The 18,345-nt window shown below is 38.8% G+C and overlaps 1 protein-coding gene across 3 annotated transcripts in view; it reads left to right on the top strand.

The window, feature by feature from the left end:
• LOC140715431 (ubiquitin thioesterase ZRANB1) overlaps positions 1–18,345 on the top strand; it is a 71,749-nt gene that overhangs the window by 51,373 nt on the left and 2,031 nt on the right. For all 3 annotated transcript variants that reach the window (XM_073027612.1, XM_073027611.1, XM_073027613.1), the window contains exons 5-9: positions 3,591–3,662; positions 7,034–7,232; positions 8,999–9,119; positions 14,244–14,373; positions 16,331–16,560. In XM_073027612.1, coding sequence (XP_072883713.1) covers positions 3,591–3,662; positions 7,034–7,232; positions 8,999–9,119; positions 14,244–14,373; positions 16,331–16,560 — 752 coding nt within the window. The remainder of the gene's footprint in view (positions 1–3,590; positions 3,663–7,033; positions 7,233–8,998; positions 9,120–14,243; positions 14,374–16,330; positions 16,561–18,345) is intronic.

The raw sequence follows: 18,345 nt of genomic DNA, 5'->3' as shown, positions 1-18,345 counted from the left end.
CAAGTCAAAGTCCTGACCTTAATCCTGTAGAAATGTTGTGTGGAAGGACCTGAAACAAGCAGTGCATATTAGGAAGCCCACCAACATCCCAGCATTAAAGTAGTTTTCTAAGGAGGAATGGCCTAAAATTCCTCCAAGCCAATGTGTTGGACTGATCAACAGTTACCGGAAATGTTTGGTTGAAGTTATTGCTGTACAAGATGGACACACCAGTTACTCAAAGCAAAGGTCCGTATACCTTTTCCAATGTATACATGTAACATTGGATCATTTTTCTCAATAAGTAAGTGAACAAGTATAATTTTTTGCGTTATTTATTTAATTGGGTTCTCCTTATCTAGTTTTAGGATTGTGTGAAGATCTGATCATATTTTAGGCCATTTATGCAGAAAGAAAAATCTACAGGGTTCATAGACTTTCTAGCACCATTATATAAAAATATCATAATCACTAATGTATTGGTAAGGCCACACCCAAAGTACTGTGCACAGTTTCAGTGCTGGTTTCCTAAGTTGAGGAGTACTGTGGAGGCAGTTAGGAGCTCTCCAGCTTGATGTCTGGTGTAACTGGATTGACAAGTGTGATGTTTGACCAGGCTGTGTCCATACTCATTGGAGTTTGTAACAACTTAAGAGGATGTTGGTGATTTGAAAAAATAATTTGAAGAAGCTTAAGTAAAATGTACCAGAAATTTTGTGTTTTTCCTCATTTTGAAGAAGAGTATAAGCTTTATTCAGAAAATTGCTTTAGTTAGATTTTAACTGACAAAAACTGCTGGGAAATGTAAGCAGGTGAAGCAGCACCTGTGAAAGGAAACTGTTAACTTATCAAATCTTAGATCTTCAGAGTGAGAAGGAAACAAATGAGACTGGGTGACAGAGAAAGTGAAAGGTGGGCAGTAATGGGAATTTCTCTGATAGGGTGAAATATTGTCAAGGAGCTACTGTATTTAATATGTTGTTAATGCTGTAAAGTCTAATGTTGTATAGCAAAAAAACTGCTGGAGGAACTCAGCAGGTCAGGTAACAGTATTGTTTACAGGTCTTAACTGTGGAGCAGAAGGGTGGTCAACACATCAGAACACATCATTGTGTCTCCATAATTTTGTATAGATCGAATCAAGGGCATGTCCAGGAGACCAGACTGTACAAATGAGAGGAGGAGGAAATGGGCAATTGTAGGTAAAAACAGCCAGCCCTGATACAAACGGGAACAAAAGATGGTTGATTAAAGTTTGAGAATTCAGTATTTAGTCTAGTACATTGCAGCGTGCCAGACAAAACATGAGGTTGATTCTTGCTTGATCTTGCATTGGGGCTTAATATAGCAATCCTGGAGGTCCCAGTCAGAGGCTGGAGTTTGAGTGGTAAGTTGAATTAAAGCGGCAGGCATGTGAAAGCTTTGGCTCATTCTAGCAGAATGAGCACAGACACTTAGCAAAGTGAATACCCAATCCCTGGTTTTCCCAATATCCAACGTGAGCGAGACCACATTGTGAACAGTCAGTACTAGACTGGATGAAATGCAAATTAATTGTTGCCTTTTTGGGTAAGAGTGAGACCCTGGATGATGGGAATAGAAGAGGTGAAAGGAGCCTCATTGTTGACTGGATTCAAAAACGGGTTACTGATATTAAGGCAATTGGAATTATGGTGAAAGTCTGGAAAGTTATGTTGAGGTAAGAGATTAAGTGCCAGATGACAAATGACATGGTGCTTTTTCTTCTCTTGTGCATTTTTTAAAGCCAAAATCCATCTATTATCAAGAGCTTAGCAGTTTGAGCACCATTAATGGGGGAGAAGAATTGTTAATACGGGGTTTACACCAGAAACATTTACAATTCCTTTGCCTCCCCCCACACCTCAGATGTGAAACAGATTGCTTCTTGCTCCAGATTCCAGCATCTGCGGTCTTGTATCTCATGTCTTCTTACTTTCCATTTGGGCAGAAACTTTTCTGTGTATTCATTAGAATTCTGAATGCATCTTAGTCTTAAAAATATTTTTACATTTGCATTTAATCCTGCTTCATATATTATCTTTCTACTTGTTCCAAATTTTTATTAATTACTTGTTGCTGATGAGATTAGCAATCCTGAATGTGCAAATGCAACCTGTTCCTGTGTAGAACAAGTTCTGTCAAGTTATTGTTGTTATAATTTTCTATTCCTTTGCAGTACGATTGACAATTCAGATGTGAATTTTATGGATGCTTTCTGAATGTTAGAACATTGATATTCATTTAATTATTTTGTAACTGTAGTCATTGTGGAAGCTTAATTTCCATCAAACCTGCAATATTATTATTGAACCTTTACTTCTAATATATGCCTTAAACATGTGAGCGAGTAAACAAAAGGAGAAAGGGTAGGGGAGGGGACCCAAGGGGAAGTAATAGGCAGATAAGAAGTAAAAGGTCAGAATGGGGAATAGAGGAAGGTGGCCTGATGGTATGAATATAAATTTTTTCCAGTGAACAAAATTCCACCAAGTTCCCCCCCCCCCCCCCCCACCACTTCCGTCTACTGACCATACGTTGAGAATTGGGGATGTTAGCTAATTGCATAATGTTTCTATTCACCTGTATGCAAGAAGTTCTAGATGTGCACAACCTTTATATTCAGTGGCTACTTTATTAGATATCTTCTGTACTTAATAAAGTGGCCACCAACTATAAATCTTATAGATTACATAAACCTTCCTCTCCGTTACCATGTCCCACTGAGCCGGCTCCCAAACTTTAAGGTTTGATGTGTTGTACATTCAGAGATGCTTCTCTGCACACCATTGTTGTAACACTGTTGGCTTCCTGTTAGCTTGAACCAGTGTGGCCATTATCCTTTGACCTCCTTAGCAAGCTGTTTTTGCACACTGGATGCTTTTTGTTCTTTGCACCATTCTCTGCAAACTCTAGCGACTATTGTGTGTGAAAATCCCAGGAGATCAGCAGTTTCTGAGATGCTTAAACTACCTTGCCTGGCACCAGTAATTATTCCACAGTCAAAGTCACTGAGTCATATAACTTCCCTATTTTGATGTTTGGTCTTAACAACAATGGAACCTCTTGACCATGTCCACATGCTTTAATGCATTGAGCTGATGTCACATGATTGGCTGATTAGATATTTGCCTTAACAAGCAGGTGTGCTGGTGTATCTCATGAGGTGGCCACTGAGTATGTAGCAAGTCACAATCAGAGGCCATCTCCAACTCGAGTCTTTTAATTACTAGCCTTTGATACTCAGTGATTTTATCATTTATGAATCCCTCATCACCAACATCCTGGTGGTCACTGTTGACTGGGAAATACGTTTGGACTATCACACCCCCCCCCCCCCCCAAAGCCTGTTCATTATCAGCAGGACTGAAGACGACAGCATGATGGTAAACTCCTTGAGCAATTATGGATGAGCAATAAATGCTGGTCTCGAACATGGAATAGAATGAATAAAAATGAACATATGAAATGGAATTGCATAAGTGCTTTATGGTCCAGGAACTTGCTAGATACCAGAAATTTTACGTATTTGTGGATTGGTGTTAAGAATGAGTGAAATTGTATGATCTGAATTTGTCATTTATTTCTTGCAGATGTTGAAGATCTCCCACCGTCTGTCCAGGAAAAGCTGTTTGATGAGGTGCTTGATCGGGATGTACAGAAAGGTAGTTTTTAAAATTCTATTTAAATTGATAATATTTCTGACGGTTATTAGAGTTTAGTTAAAATTATACACTGTGTATGTCTTCCTTGAATGGTCCAGGATTAATTTGGAGCAGTGCAAAGAAGTGGTCTACTATGTGAAGTAGATCACTACCACCCCACCAGCCTCCGGATCCAACGTATAATTCTCCGTAACTTTTGCCACCTCCAATGGGATCCCACTACCAAGCACATCTTTCCCTCTCTCCCCCCCCCCCCCTTCTGCTTTCCTACGTGACTCCCTTGTCCATTCATCCCCCCCCATCCCTTCCCACTGATCTCCCTCCTGGCACTTATCCTTGTAAGCGGAACAAGTGCTACACCTGCCCTTACACTTCCTCCCTCACTACCATTCAGGGCCCCAGACAGTCCTTCCAGGTGAGGCGACACTTCACCTGTGAGTTGGCTGGTGTGGTATACTGCATCTGGTGCTCCCGGTGTGGCCTTTTATATATTGGTGAGACCCGATGCAGACTGGGAGACCATTTCACTGAGCACCTATCCTCTGTCCGCCAGAGAAAGCAGATCTCTTAAACAGAGTCTGTTACAATGGTCACCTCTTTCTATGTCTTTGGTAGGTCGTATTAATGTTGTTAAAATGTATGTTCTCCCTAAACTTTTATATTTATTTCAATCAATCCCAATTTTCATTCCTAAATCTTTTTTTGATTCCTTAGACTCCATTATTTTGTCATATCTGTGGAAGAACAAGCGCTCTAGAATTAATAAAGCTTATCTCCAAAAATCTAAAAAAAGAGGGTGGCATGGCTTTACCTAACTTTCATTTATACTATTGGGCAGCCAATATATGCTGTGCTACCTTTTGGTCCTTTTTCCATGGCCACCCCGAGTGCCCTAATTGGGTGGCAATGGAGTTGAGCTCCACTAAAGAATTATCTATCTCTGCACTTCTTGGCTCTGTACTCCCTAGTAGTTTGTCCAGATTAATAGTTGATCCTCTTGTTAGACACACTTTGCGTATATGGGCTCAGTTTAGGAAATTTTATGGTTTCCATGGTTTTTCCCTTTCTAGCCCTATTTTACATAATCACCTTTTTTTACCTACTACGTATGACTCAGCATTCTGTGATTGGTATAGGAAGGGCATTAGACATTTTGAAGATCTTTTTATTGATAATCGCTTCGCTTCTTTTCAACAGCTCTCTGCTAAGTTCAATCTGCCCAATGCTCATTTTTTTAAGATATCTCCAAATTAGACACTTTATTACTCTTTTAATTCCTAACTTCCCTGAAATGCCTGAGAAAAATGTTATGGACTTATTTCTTCCTATTAATCCACTAGGTAAAGGTTTAATATCATTTATTTGTGATAAATTAGCAGCCCTACGATGTGTCCCTGTGGATAAAATTAAAACGGCATGGGAGCACGATCTAAATACCTCCCTATCTGATGAGACTTGGGACTCGATTCTCAAATCGGTTAATTCAACCTCTCTTTGTGCTCGCCATGGCCTTTTACAGTTTAAGATTGATCATAGAACCCATATGTCTAAATCTAGATTATCTCGATTTTACCCTAACATTAGTCCGCTTTGTGATAAATGTAAAAGGGGCGAGGCCTCTCTCATTCATATGTACTGGTTTTGTCCTAGCTTGGAGAAATTTTGGAAAGATGTCTTCATAACGTTATCGTATATTCTGGATCACCACCTAGAACCTAACCCTTTAATTGCTTTGTTCAGTTTCTGGGGTGAGACAGATTTACGTCTGAGTTCAACTAAGTGTCGAATATTATCTTTTGCCTCTCTCCTGGCTAGACGTTTAATCCTCCTTAGATGGAGAGATGTTGCCCCGCCCACGCATGCTCAGTGGCTTAACGATATTATGGCCTGCTTAGACCTTGAAAAAATTCATTATTCAGTTCTTAATTCGGATTTAAAGTTCCATAAGGTCTGGGGATCTTTTATTGAGTACTTTCATAACCTTCCTCTTAACTAGGGTTTTTTTTTCGGTCCCTTGCTTTCAGCTCCTTTTTTTGTTGGTAGTAGGCATTAATATCTTCTGTTGCTAAGTGTATTTACAGTTTTGGGGGTTTGATTGTCCTGATTTATATTCCCTATACTGTGTTGTGGTTGGTCTGGAGTTTTTTTTTTGTTTGTTGCGGGGCTTGGGGAGGATACTAATTTTACATGTCCTCAATTTGGGTGCTTTCTCAATTATCTTTCTTTGTATCATATTATTATTGTATGTTTATTTTTGCACTGTATCAATGTTCTTCATTTCGATCTGGGGTTTTTCTATCTGTAGTTATGTAGAAAATGTATTAAAAAACTAATAAAAAGAAAGAGAAAGCAGATCTCCCAGTGGCCACACATTTTAATTCCACATCCCATTCCTATTCTGATATGTCTATCCATGGTCTCCTCTACTGTCAAGATGAAGCCACACTCAGGTTGGAGGAACAACACCGTATATACCGGCTGGGTAGCCTCCAACCTGATGGCATGAACATTAACTTCTCTAACCTCAGTTAATGCCCCTCCCCTTCTTACCCCATCCCTGATATATTTAGTTGTTTTTTTTTTCTCTCTGCCCATCACTCTGCTTGTTCTCCATCTCCCTCTGCTACTCCCCTCCCCGTTTCTTTCTCCCTAGGCCTCCCGTCCCATGATCCTTTCCCTTCTCTAGCTCTGTATCCCTTTTGCCAGTCACCTGTATGGCTCTCAGCTTTACCCCACCCCATCCGGTCTTCTCCTATCATTTTGCATTTTCCCCTCCCCCTCCTACTTTCAAATCTCTTACTATCTCTCCTTTCAGTTAGTCCTGACAAAGGGTCTTGGCCCGAAACGTCGACAGCGTTTCTCCCTATAGATGCTGCCTGGCCTGCTGCATTCCACCAGCATTTTGTGTGTGTTACTATGTGAAGTCCTGGGTTTGCCTTTTTTCACCACACCCAGCCACCAGTCTCTCGCCCTCCTTCTCTTTTTCTTCCCCTGCTCATGTGAAGAAGCAGTTTAATGGTTTTAATTACGTGACATGCTCCAGGGAGTGTATGGCCTATATCTGTCCCATAAGATGTGCAGGAGTGGGTCAGTTTTCTTCATTCCTGCTGTCAGCAGTTAATTGTTTGACCTTTGAGTACAAAAGTCCAATTTATTATCTATTTGAGGATTGACTGTCCGGAGATTTATGAACTAACCCATGCTCTTAAGGTAAGTGCCAACCACTTGCTAACAACTGGAGCATTGAAGACCTTTTTTCTTTAAATAAATCCAATTATTTCATAAGTGTCAATATTGTGATAAGGTATTTTTGATAACCTTTAATTTGCAGATTAGTTGGTTATTTTAAATCTCATATTCTGGATTTGTAGAATTAGAAGAGGAGTCCCCTATTATAAACTGGTCTTTGGAACTTGGAAGCCGTCTTGATAGCCGACTGTATGCTCTCTGGAATCGCACAGCAGGTGACTGTCTGCTTGACTCAGTACTACAAGCAACGTGGGGTATTTATGACAAAGATTCGGTTCTGCGGAAAGCTCTTCATGACAGCTTGCATGACTGCTCACATTGGTATGAGTTTTAACTACAATGTTGATATTTGCAAAGAAAGTTTGTTCAGTTCAATCTATAAAAGTGCTCCAGCAAGTTCTTGTAATTGACTTAAAGCAAGTAATGACACTTCAAACTAACATTGTAATTATTGCTTTTATAAAATTGTTTCTGTGAATTGATATAAGTTTAGAGATTGCTCTTTAAAGTTCAGGATCTTGTTAGCTTGGTATCCTTTCTGTCCATACTGGGACTTGCCTGAGCAATGCAGAAGATTCCAATAATCTATTGTAATAGCCCCCCTCACCCCAAAGTCCAGCAGCATGGCTTTAACAGCTAATGAGGGGCATGCATCAAAAAACAATATATGCTTTCACACACTTGAAAATTTAATTTATTATTCTATAGGCTTCGATGACCTATCAGTCCAGTGATTTTGGCCTATTCCCATATTTCTTTTTACTGAGATTGGTCATATTTGCTGTTGTCCTAATTGAGTCTTAGCATTCTACTTTTCTATACTAACCTAATTCTTGGAGCTGAGAGTTTTTTAAATCTAGTTGCTTGTTGTCTTTCTAACATCTTTTAATATCAACATTTATTTATTGTTTCAAAATCTTGTATACACCAGTGGGTAATGAAAACCAAAGGGTGGAAATTTACAAAAATAATCATGTTCACATTTGCTTTGAATCTGAAGAAATTAATACAGCTGACTTACAGTGTAAATTAGTTTATGCTTCAATCTAATTTCTATCCAGCTGCTTAATAGACATAAAAACTTGCAAATCAAAGTAGGAAGGTTATTCCTCAGTTGTTCAGCACATTAAGGTTCTGAAGCTCTGTGTGCAAATCTTGTCAAATTTAAATAAGAATGTTAATACATAATCTTAATTCATGTACACAGGAATGGGTGGATTTTTCTTATGAGGTGAGGCTATACAGGCTAGGCTTAGATCCACCAGAATTTGGAAGTGTGAGGGATGACTTGGATTGAAGCAGACAAGTTCCTAAATGGTTTTAATGGAGGAGTGTTTCCTCTTGTGAGAAAGTCTAGACTTTAGTCACTGTTTAGTGGCTGCCTGCTCCCCTTCACAGTTCATCTTATATCAATTAGAGTGCTATCAAAATGCTGTATATTAGTGGTGGTACATGGGCTTGTGCATCAATTAACTAGGTTCACTATTAGCTTCAATTAGAATGTGTTTACTGGTGATAAGTTTGTCATATGGATGTGAACATAGCTGAGGTCTGACTACTGTTCATGTGGCTCTTAAAGATGGTATTTTAATGTATTACGTAAGTGCAAGCTTTATGCTTATTCTTTATAGCGACTTTTTTGTTAAACTATTCATTCCTTCCTGATACTTATTTCATATTTAACTCGCCAAGTTGCAGTTTCATTTTTAGTAAGTTGGAATACATAGGATGTTTCAGTACAATCTAGCACCTCCTGCTATATGAGTTTGAAAACTCCCATCTCCTCCATCCTTGCCTGATCTAGCTTGTAATCAACTTGAAACTTACCCTAACTTGAACAACACCACCGTGCTCTTAATGCAATGAGATCCCAGAGAAGAGCTTGCTCTACTAGGTACATTTTGGATTTGTGCATGGTGGAATTTCATAGGTCATTAGAATGGAACAGTATGGTCTCCTAACCACTGATTGGATATCCCTGCCCTAGCTACTTCTGTGTTGAAGAGCAAACTGTAAGGTCAGTGGTACTATTTGCAGACCTTACTTTCATATATACAATTATTGCATCTAATCTTTTTCCTTGTTAGGTTTTATACACGCTGGAAGGAATGGGAGTCTTGGTACTCTCAGAGCTTTGGGTTGCATTTCTCTCTGCGGGAGGAGCAGTGGCAGGAAGATTGGGCATTCATTCTCTCTCTTGCAAGTCAGGTAAATGACATTACTGCTGACTTCAAAAAGACTCAGCATTTGTAGTCATGCTCTTTGGAACTTTTCACCTGCAGTATACCACACCAAAATCGCCAGTTGTTTAACCTCATTCTCTGGTTAATTATGGTGAAGACTTTTACAGTCAGACTTAAAACATTTCAAAAGCAAAAATCTGCAGTTCAGACGTTTTCTGGCAAGCAAGTCTATGACCTTTCTTCAGTTCTGTTTTTATTTTGGACAAGCATGCTCATCTCTCCTACTTGGCCATTTCTTGCAATAAATTTAAATCCATAATTTAAACAGAAAAGAACTTTCATCAGAGTAATTTCAACATTGAATGTCAACTTTATCTTCAAACTTCGGGGTGTTCCCTTCACTTGGCAAGCAAACAGTTGCTGATTGTGGGCCATGGTTTGAATGTCTGGCAATAAAACAAAATATAAGAGGAGGTTGCCCCTCAGGCTACTGTTTGTTTGGTCAGGCTATCATTCTCTTAAGTCTTTTTGTAAAACATAATTTCATAATTTCAGCATGATATGTGCTGTTTATTTGGTGTGTTTTTTTAGTATGATAGTACAAAAGTATGTTACAACTTTTCAATTAATTTTGGTTATTTTCTGTACAAGGCACTTCATCTGCTTCATGTTGACTGTAATGAGGAATTCCATGTTTTGAATGCTCTTTTTTATTTTGTACTGCTTTAAAAATGTTCCACTACAAGGATTCCATTGTACTTAAATTTGTCTGCTTTCCTGGCATTTATCCCTTGCTTACCATCCCATGACCTTCTTTCCCTTTCCTTGGCATGCATCTCCCTCTGCACCATCACAATGTCCAATCTCCTGCATACCGTATTCACTTTGCTAATGTCCTAATTTAATTGATCAGCATTTTTAACTAGCCTTATCATATGGTGTTTACTTATGTTAATTATTCTCACCAGTAGATTGAATTTTATTGTTCCAACTAATTAGGTAAAAATAATTTTTTTTGTTTAAAAAATGCATAACCATAAAAATCATTTATAAATATTTGGAAACTTAACCACACAGGCGCTATAACACACACAGCAGAGTTGAGAAATGCTTCAGATCCTTAGTATCCCAAATTTGAAGTGAGGACAGGAGGTGACAAGTAGTTCATACAGCACTATAATTTGGAAAGAGAAGTGTTGAAACAAGTAGATAGATTAAATCGGATTAACTGTTAACTTCATTTAACAATACCGTGCACAAGAGATAAGGAAATGGGCGCAAGTAATGGATTGTTGAAGTCCAAAAATGGTTAACAAAAGCATTGACTGCAAAAATATTTAGCTGGTATCTTGCATGCACTTAAATCTAGTTAGATACTTTTTACAATGGTTGATAATAATGATTCTTAATTTCCTACAACAGTTCAAAGAATGTCTCTTGAGCAGTGATAATATTTTGTGCCTAATGTGGTAGAAGTATGTGTTAATTATATATAGGTTCTGAAGAGGCTCGGCAATCAGCTGCTTAAATCATTAGATCAGTTTGTTTTTAATATGTGAAAATGAAAGTGAAGGGACTAAAGAGAAATGTAAATTGGGTGAGACTAGTGCTATAGGTCATGGGTTAGTGATGAAAGATGAAATGTTTAAGGGAAACATGAGGAGGACTTTCACTCTGGGTGATGGAAGTGTGAGCTGCCAGTGGATGGATTCCTGTTTCATCTCAACATTTAAGAGACATTTGGGTAGGTACCTAAACTTAGGAGGGGTATGGAGGGCTATGTTCTAGGGTGCAGGTCATAGAAACATAAAGAACCTACAACACAATACAGGCCTTTTGGCCCACAATACTGTGCCGAACGTGTGCTTACTTTAGAAATTACCTTGGGTAACCCATAGCCTTCTGTTTTTCTAAGCTATACAGAACCCTACTGTATCCGCCTCCACCACCGTCACCGGCAGCCCATTCCACGCACTCACCACTCTCAGCGTGATTTTTATAAATGACCTGGATGAGGAAGTAGAGGGATTGATAGTAACTTTACCCCTGACATCTCCTCTGTAACTTCTTCCAAGCACCTTAAAACTGTGTCCTCTCGTGATTGTCATTTTACTCTGGGGAAAAAGCCCTATCCACATGATCAAAGCTTCTCATCATCTTATACACCTCTATCAGGTCATCCTTTGTCGCTCCAAGGAGAAAAGGCCGAGTTCACTCAACCTGTTCTCGTAAGGCATACTCACCAATCCAGGCAACATCCTTGCAAATCTCCACTGCACCCTTTCTATAGTTTCCACATCCTTCCTATAGTGAGGCAACCAGAACTGAGCACAGTACTCCAGGTAGGGTCTGATCGGGTCCTGTTTAGGTGTAACATTACCTCTCGGCTCTTGAACTCAATCCCACGGTTGATGACGGCCGATACGCTGTATGCCTTCTTAACCACACAACCTGCGCAGCAGCTTTGAGGGCACTATGGACTTGGACCTCAAGGTCCCTCTGATCCTTCACACTGTTAAGAGTCTTACTATTAATACTAAATTCTGCCATCATATTTGACCTACCAAAATGAATCACCTACACTTATCTGGTTTAAAATTCATCTGCCACTTCTCAGCCCAGTTTTGCATCCTATTGATGACCCACTGTAACCTCTGACAGCCCTCCACACATATCCACAACACCTCCAACATTTGTGCATCAGCAATTTACTAATCCATCCCTCCACTTCCTCATCCAGGTCATTTATAAAAAGCACTAAGAGTAGGGGTCGCAGAACAGGTCCCTGAGGCATACCACTGGTCCCCAAACTCCATGCAGATTATGACCCCTTTACAACCACTCTTTGCTTTCTGTGTGAAAACCAGTTCTGGATCCACAAAGCAAGGTCCCCTTGGATCCCATGCCTCCTTACTTTCTCAATAAGCCTTGCATGGGTTACCTTGTCAAATGCTTTGCTGAAATCCATATACACTACATCTATTGCTCTACCTTCATCAATGTGTTTAGTCACATCCTCAAAAAATTCATTCAGGCTTGTAAGGGTTTTGACAAAGTCATGCTGACTATTCCTAATCTTCTTATGCCTCTCCTCTCAAGACCTTTTCCATCAACTTACCAACCACCGAAGTAAGACTCAGTGGTCTATAATTTCCTGGGCTATCTCTACTCCCTTTCTTGAACAAGGAACAATATCTGCAACCCTCTAATCCTCCGGAACCTCTCCCGTCTCCATTGATGATGCAGAGATCATTGCCAGAGTCTCAGCAATCTCCTCCCTTGCTTCCCACAGTAGCCTGGGGTACATCTCGTCTGGTCCTAGTGACTTAACCAACTTGATGCTTTCCAAAAGCTCCAGCACATCCTCTTCCTTAATGTCTATATGTTCAAGCATTTCAGTCTGCTCTAAGTCATCCCTACAATTGCCAAGATCCTTTTCCGTAGTGAATATTGAAGCAAAATATTCATTAAGGACCCCCACTACCTCCTCCGGTTCTGTACACACTTTTCCACTGTCACACCTGATTGGTCCTATTCTCTCATGTCATATCCTCTTGCTGTTCACATACTTGTAGAATGCCTTGGGTTTCTTTAATCCTGCTCGCCATGGCCCCTTCTGGCTCTCCTAATTTAATTTTTAAGCTCCTTCCTGCTAGTCTTATAGTTTTCTAGATCTCTATCATTACCTAGTTTTTTGAACCTTTTGTAAGCTTTTGTGCTTGACTAGATTTTCAACTGCTTTTGTACAGCACGGTTCCTGTACTCTACCATTCTTTCCGTCTCATTGGAATGTACCGGTGCAGAATGCCACACAAATGTCACCTGAACAGTTGCCACATTTCTGCTGTACATTTCCCTAAGGACATTTGTTCCCAATTTATGCATCCAAGTTTCTGCCTGATAGCTTCATATTTCCCCTTAGTCCAATTAAACCTATCTCTCTCTAATGCTATGGTAAAGGAGATAGAATTGTGATCACTATCTCCAAAATGCTCTCCCACTGAGAGATCTGACATCTGACCAGGTTCATTTCCCAATACCAGATCAAGTGCAGCATCTCCTCTTGTAGGCTTATCTACATACTGTGTCAGGAAATCTTCCTGAGCATACCTAACAAACTCCACCCCATCTAAACCCCTCGCTCTAGGGAGATGCCAATCAGTATTCGGGAAATTAAAATCCCCCATCACGTCAACCCTGTTATTACTGCACCTTTCCAGAATCTGTCTCCATATCTGCTCCTCGATGTCCCTGTTATTATTGGGTGTCAATAAAAAAAAGTGGAGTTATTGACCCCTTCCTGTTTCTAACTTTCACCTACAGAGTAGACAATCCCTGCATGAGTTCCTCCTTTTCTGCAGCCGTGACATTATCTCTGATCAGCAGTGCCATGCCCCCACCTCTTTTGCCTCCCTTCCTGTCCTTTCTGAAACATCTAAAGCCTGGCACTCTAAGTAGCCATTTCTGCCCCTGAGCCATCCAAGTCTCTGTAATGGGACAACATCATAGCTCCAAGTACTGATCCACACTCTAAGCTCATCTGCTTTGTTGGGACTAGGAAAGTTAATAGTTTGTCATGAACTAAGTGGGCTGAAGGACCTGTTTGTGCTCTACTGTTCTTTGACTATAGCTGAATCATGTGTAGAGTGGGGAAGGGAGAATTAATATTTCTAGGTAAAACCTAATTACGTCTGATCTCATCAGCTGCACGATTACAGATGTATGTATGTTGTATGATGTTTCTTGCTCCAGAGGAACAGCAGAATAAAAAATTAAAGCTCAGAGATTGGGAGAATGTGACATACCTTTTACCAAAATTTCCACATTTGGTATTCCTGGATCTCCCAACAACTCTGATTTAATTTAGTTTATTGGCATATACAACATGCTGCATTGAAATTCCTTGCTCGCATGAATCTCAGAGTAAATAGTATATCTGTGAAAATGAGAAATCTGTCTGTCATAAATGCATGCAGAATTCTAGTCTTAACAAGATTGTATTCATATTTTTCAAGTTGGTCGTCGATTGCATGATTCCCAATTCTCATTTTGTTTACAAAAGATATGTTGGAAACATTTAAAATGTATCTTCTATATCTTTACATAAGAGATCAACCTAATTTGAATTCATTTATTTTTTTCACTTTAGCCTGGAGCCAGTCTAGAGCAGACCCACATTTTTGTTTTGGCACATATACTTCGCCGACCAATTATAGTGTATGGAGTAAAGTACTATAAGAGTTTCCGTGGCGAGACTCTGGGTTACACACGATTTCAAGGTAAGGAGTTAGCAAATGTCAAACTCATTTTGTCTACTGATTGTTCCACACACTGCCTTGCTAATGTTTCTAAAATAGAATGGCACATGTTATACAATTCGATATTATAAACTAGACTTCATAATCTTCTGACCTGAATTGTTCTTACTAAACCAAAGCTAACAGTTAAGTTGGAATATGATTTCCCAGGCTATATAAATGTAAATTTTTGCAATGCCATCAGCCAATCAAATTTGAAAACTGCTATCAGTGTGGAGGACATCATTCTTACTAGCATTGCATATTTCTTAAAGAATACATTATTTTTAACTCCATCATGTTGATAAGATTTCCTTTAAGTAAAAGGAATTCACTGAAAAATCCACGTTACTAACTTTATTTTTACTTTTTGTTGAGTGCACAAGTATTGATGTGGAGATTAATGATTTAAATAGCTTGTTGAAGTTTTGTCACATAGTATGGTGTTTATATTATTAGTAATATTTATTTCAGTTCCCTCCCCACCTGGTTCACTATACACATTACTTCTTTTTTCTGCCTCTCCACACAACACCCCACCTCTGATGTAGTTTCACTTGTTACTTATCAGTCCCTTCCTCAGCATTTACCTCTCAAAACTTGGCTCTATTTGCCTATTCCTACCACACTCTGTCAGGTTCCATATATCTGCCTTGCCTCTCCCTCTCACTTTTATATAGTGGCTATCATTCCTCTACAAATTGATTTGTTAGGTCGTAGGATCACGAAGGTAGCCTATATCATGGAGAAACAATGCTATATAATTGTTATATTCTGTGTTTTAATACTGTTGGTCACATGCTCTAGAATGCAGTGACAAGCCTTGTTTGCAAGTTGTCCTTACAGATAATTTCATAAATCTACTGTAGGTATGCAAAAGATGTACTTCCACTATTTGCATCATTATTTATTAATTTGCCCAACACTAGTTTAAGGAATTTTGTGAATCATTTAAATTGCATATAGTTCATTAAAGCTTTAATTTATAATACTATTATTGAATTTTTAGTGCAAAATAACAAAGGGGCTTTTGTGCATTCATGTAATATGGACATGGAAGGGAGTGCTGCCATCTGTTATCCATTCCCAATGCATCTGAGCTAAGAAGCAGTTAGGAGTCTAAACATCATTGTCTAGTGGCCCAATAAGAACAGCAGATTCCTGAGAAGACTAGTGTTCTGAAGTAGTTTGTACATTTTAATTAAATGTAAAAGGAATATCTTCTTTCACTGTGCAGAATGCCTGCATAATTTGCATGATGTTTATAATCCTTTACAAATCAATATTATGCTTTTCATCATCTTTATGCAAATTGATACTTGGGGATGTGCTCCATCAGTGTAGGTTTTTGTGTAGTGGATTGGTAGTTCGATGCAATCAATCCTTGCATCGGTTCGGTGGAATAAAGTCTTCCAGCTGAGAGAAAAAGACTTAAATGTAGTTTACAATCTAATAACAGTTGGTGTTACTATAAATGGAGGAGATGTGCAACTTGAGGGATGAAATTTTGATTGGTTCATTTAGCCCGATTGTAATCATCTAGTTATAATTGTATCCTTCCCTTCCAGCCCGTTAAGTATTTGACCTTGTGTCCCGAGACATTTTTCAGCTATGTAAGTAGGATTGTTAAAAGAGCAATTAGGTGTTTTTAAAAGATTAGTGGAATTACTTGGATGAAATTTAGAAATTGTAACCTGTTTAATTATTCCACACTTTATATACTTAGAGAAGCACATCACATTGTAATAGATATATAAATAAATTATACACACTAAAATGCTCTGAGAAATAGGCAAGAACTTTAGAAGGTGCATAAGTGCATGCCTGTAATAGGTGGAGCTGAAAGAAAATGGTGCCAGTGATCAAAAACAGTAGAACTATTAGTAAAATTGTTGTTAATTAGCATTAGTATTTGATGAGTTTATTTTCTCCTTCTCAGGTGTCTATTTGCCTTTGCTATGGGAGCAGAGTTTCTGTTGGAAGAGCCCTATAGCTCTTGGGTATACAAGGGGCCACTTCTCTGCACTGGTTGCTATGGAAAATGTTGGCTATGACAATCGAGGTGCTGGCGCCAACCTAAATACAGATGATGATGTCAACATTACCTTCTTGCCATTGGTGGACAGTGAGAGGAAGCTATTGCACATCCACTTCCTTTCAGCTCATGAGGTTTGTTTTTTCAACTTTTATGACACAATTTGCTATAATTCGAACCTGCTTCAGAAAATAGTAAAATTTACCTTGAGCAATTGTAGCAGTTCACTTGTTTGTAGCAGTTCTATGTGATTGAATATTATAGTTGTACATGGAGTTTCACTAACAATTTATAATTATCTGGATCGAATAAGCAGACTCAATAAGCCAAATGGCCTAATTCTGCTATAATGTCCTGAGATCTTTTTGATACTTTTATATAGAATATTGCACTTTACTTAAATAACTTGGTCTTTATGGCCATATTTATAATAGTTAAAAGGGATTTAAAATGGCTAAGATTGATAATGCACTAAGATAATGTTATTTATGTTAAGGCGTAATGCTGAAAACACTGGAGGTGAAATATTGCGCAAAATACTAAAAGTGATCATTGCCAAGACCTTGTACAACTCCAACAAAATACTCTTTATCCTGCACTTGAATCCTCTTATCATGAAAGCTGATTGTAATATTTGCCCTGCTGACTCCCTGCTGCAATCCTATGTTTACTTTCAATGATCAGTGCACAAGGGCACCCTAGGTGTTGTTGCACCTATTTTCCTAATCTTTCACTGTTTCAGGTAACCTGCTTTCTGTTTTTGACTTTGAAGTGAATAACTCATAAGTGAACTTTTCCAAATCACTCTGAGGCTTCTCAGCATCATTAGTGATCAATTCCATCTGCATGTGGTTTGCAAATGTGAAGATATTACCTGTTAATTCTTCATCTAAATTATTAATATAGTTGCAAGAAAATATTTGTGTATCCTTTGGAATTACCTGGTTTTCTGCATTAATTGTTCATAAGTCACAATAATAGACAAACACAATCTCCCTAAACTGATAACATACAAACAATTGTACTACTTGACAATTCTGAGTGCACCATTCAAACAATCACAGTCTAGGTTCAAAAAAAGTATGTGAACCTCTGGGGTAATGCCATATACAAAAGCTATTTGTAGTTCGGTGTTCCAATCAATGAGATGAAATTGAAGGTGTGGGTTGTAGAGGTGCCTTGTCCTATATAAAGAAAGATGTACAGTCAGGTTATTGACAGTGCCTGCTCTTCGCAAAAAAGAGATATGTTTATAAAGGCACCATGCCTTTATCAAGCCAACTTTCAGAGGATCTTAGAAGAAGAATTGTAGAGATGCATGAAGCTGGAAAAGGCTACAAAAGCATTTCTGAAGCCCTGTGTGCTCATCAGTCCATAGTAAGAGATTTTGTCTACAAATGGAGGAATTACAGTACCATTGCTACTCTCCCTAGGAGTAAGCATACTGCAACAATCACAGCAAGAACACAACTTGCAATGCTGAAGGCAGTGAAAAAGACCCAAGGGTAACAGCAAAAGACCTGCAGAAATCTCTAGAACTTGCTAAAGTCTCTGTTCATGCGTCTACTATAAGAAAAGCACTGAACAAGAATGGTGTTTGTGGAAGGACACCATGGAGGAAACAACTACTTTTTTTTAAAAAATTGCTGCACGTCTCAAGTTTGCAAAAGACCACCTAAATGTTCTACAGTGCTTCTGGGACAAAGTTCTGTGAACAGATGAGGCAAATGTTGAATTTTTGACAGAAATGCACCCTGCAATGTTAGGAGGAAAAAGGGCACTGCATACCAACACCAAAACCTCATCCCATGTATGAAGCATGGTTTGGAGCTGCTTTGCTACCTCAGGGCCTCAACAGCTTGCAATCATTAAGGGGGCAATGAATTTAAAATTGTATCACAACATTTTTACAGGAGAAT

This window comes from Hemitrygon akajei, chromosome 23 (assembly GCF_048418815.1).
Source record: "Hemitrygon akajei chromosome 23, sHemAka1.3, whole genome shotgun sequence".
Classification (NCBI taxonomy): domain Eukaryota; kingdom Metazoa; phylum Chordata; class Chondrichthyes; order Myliobatiformes; family Dasyatidae; genus Hemitrygon; species Hemitrygon akajei.
The sequence above is the reverse complement of the archived record's forward strand: the minus strand, read 5'-3'. Positions and strand labels throughout refer to the sequence as shown.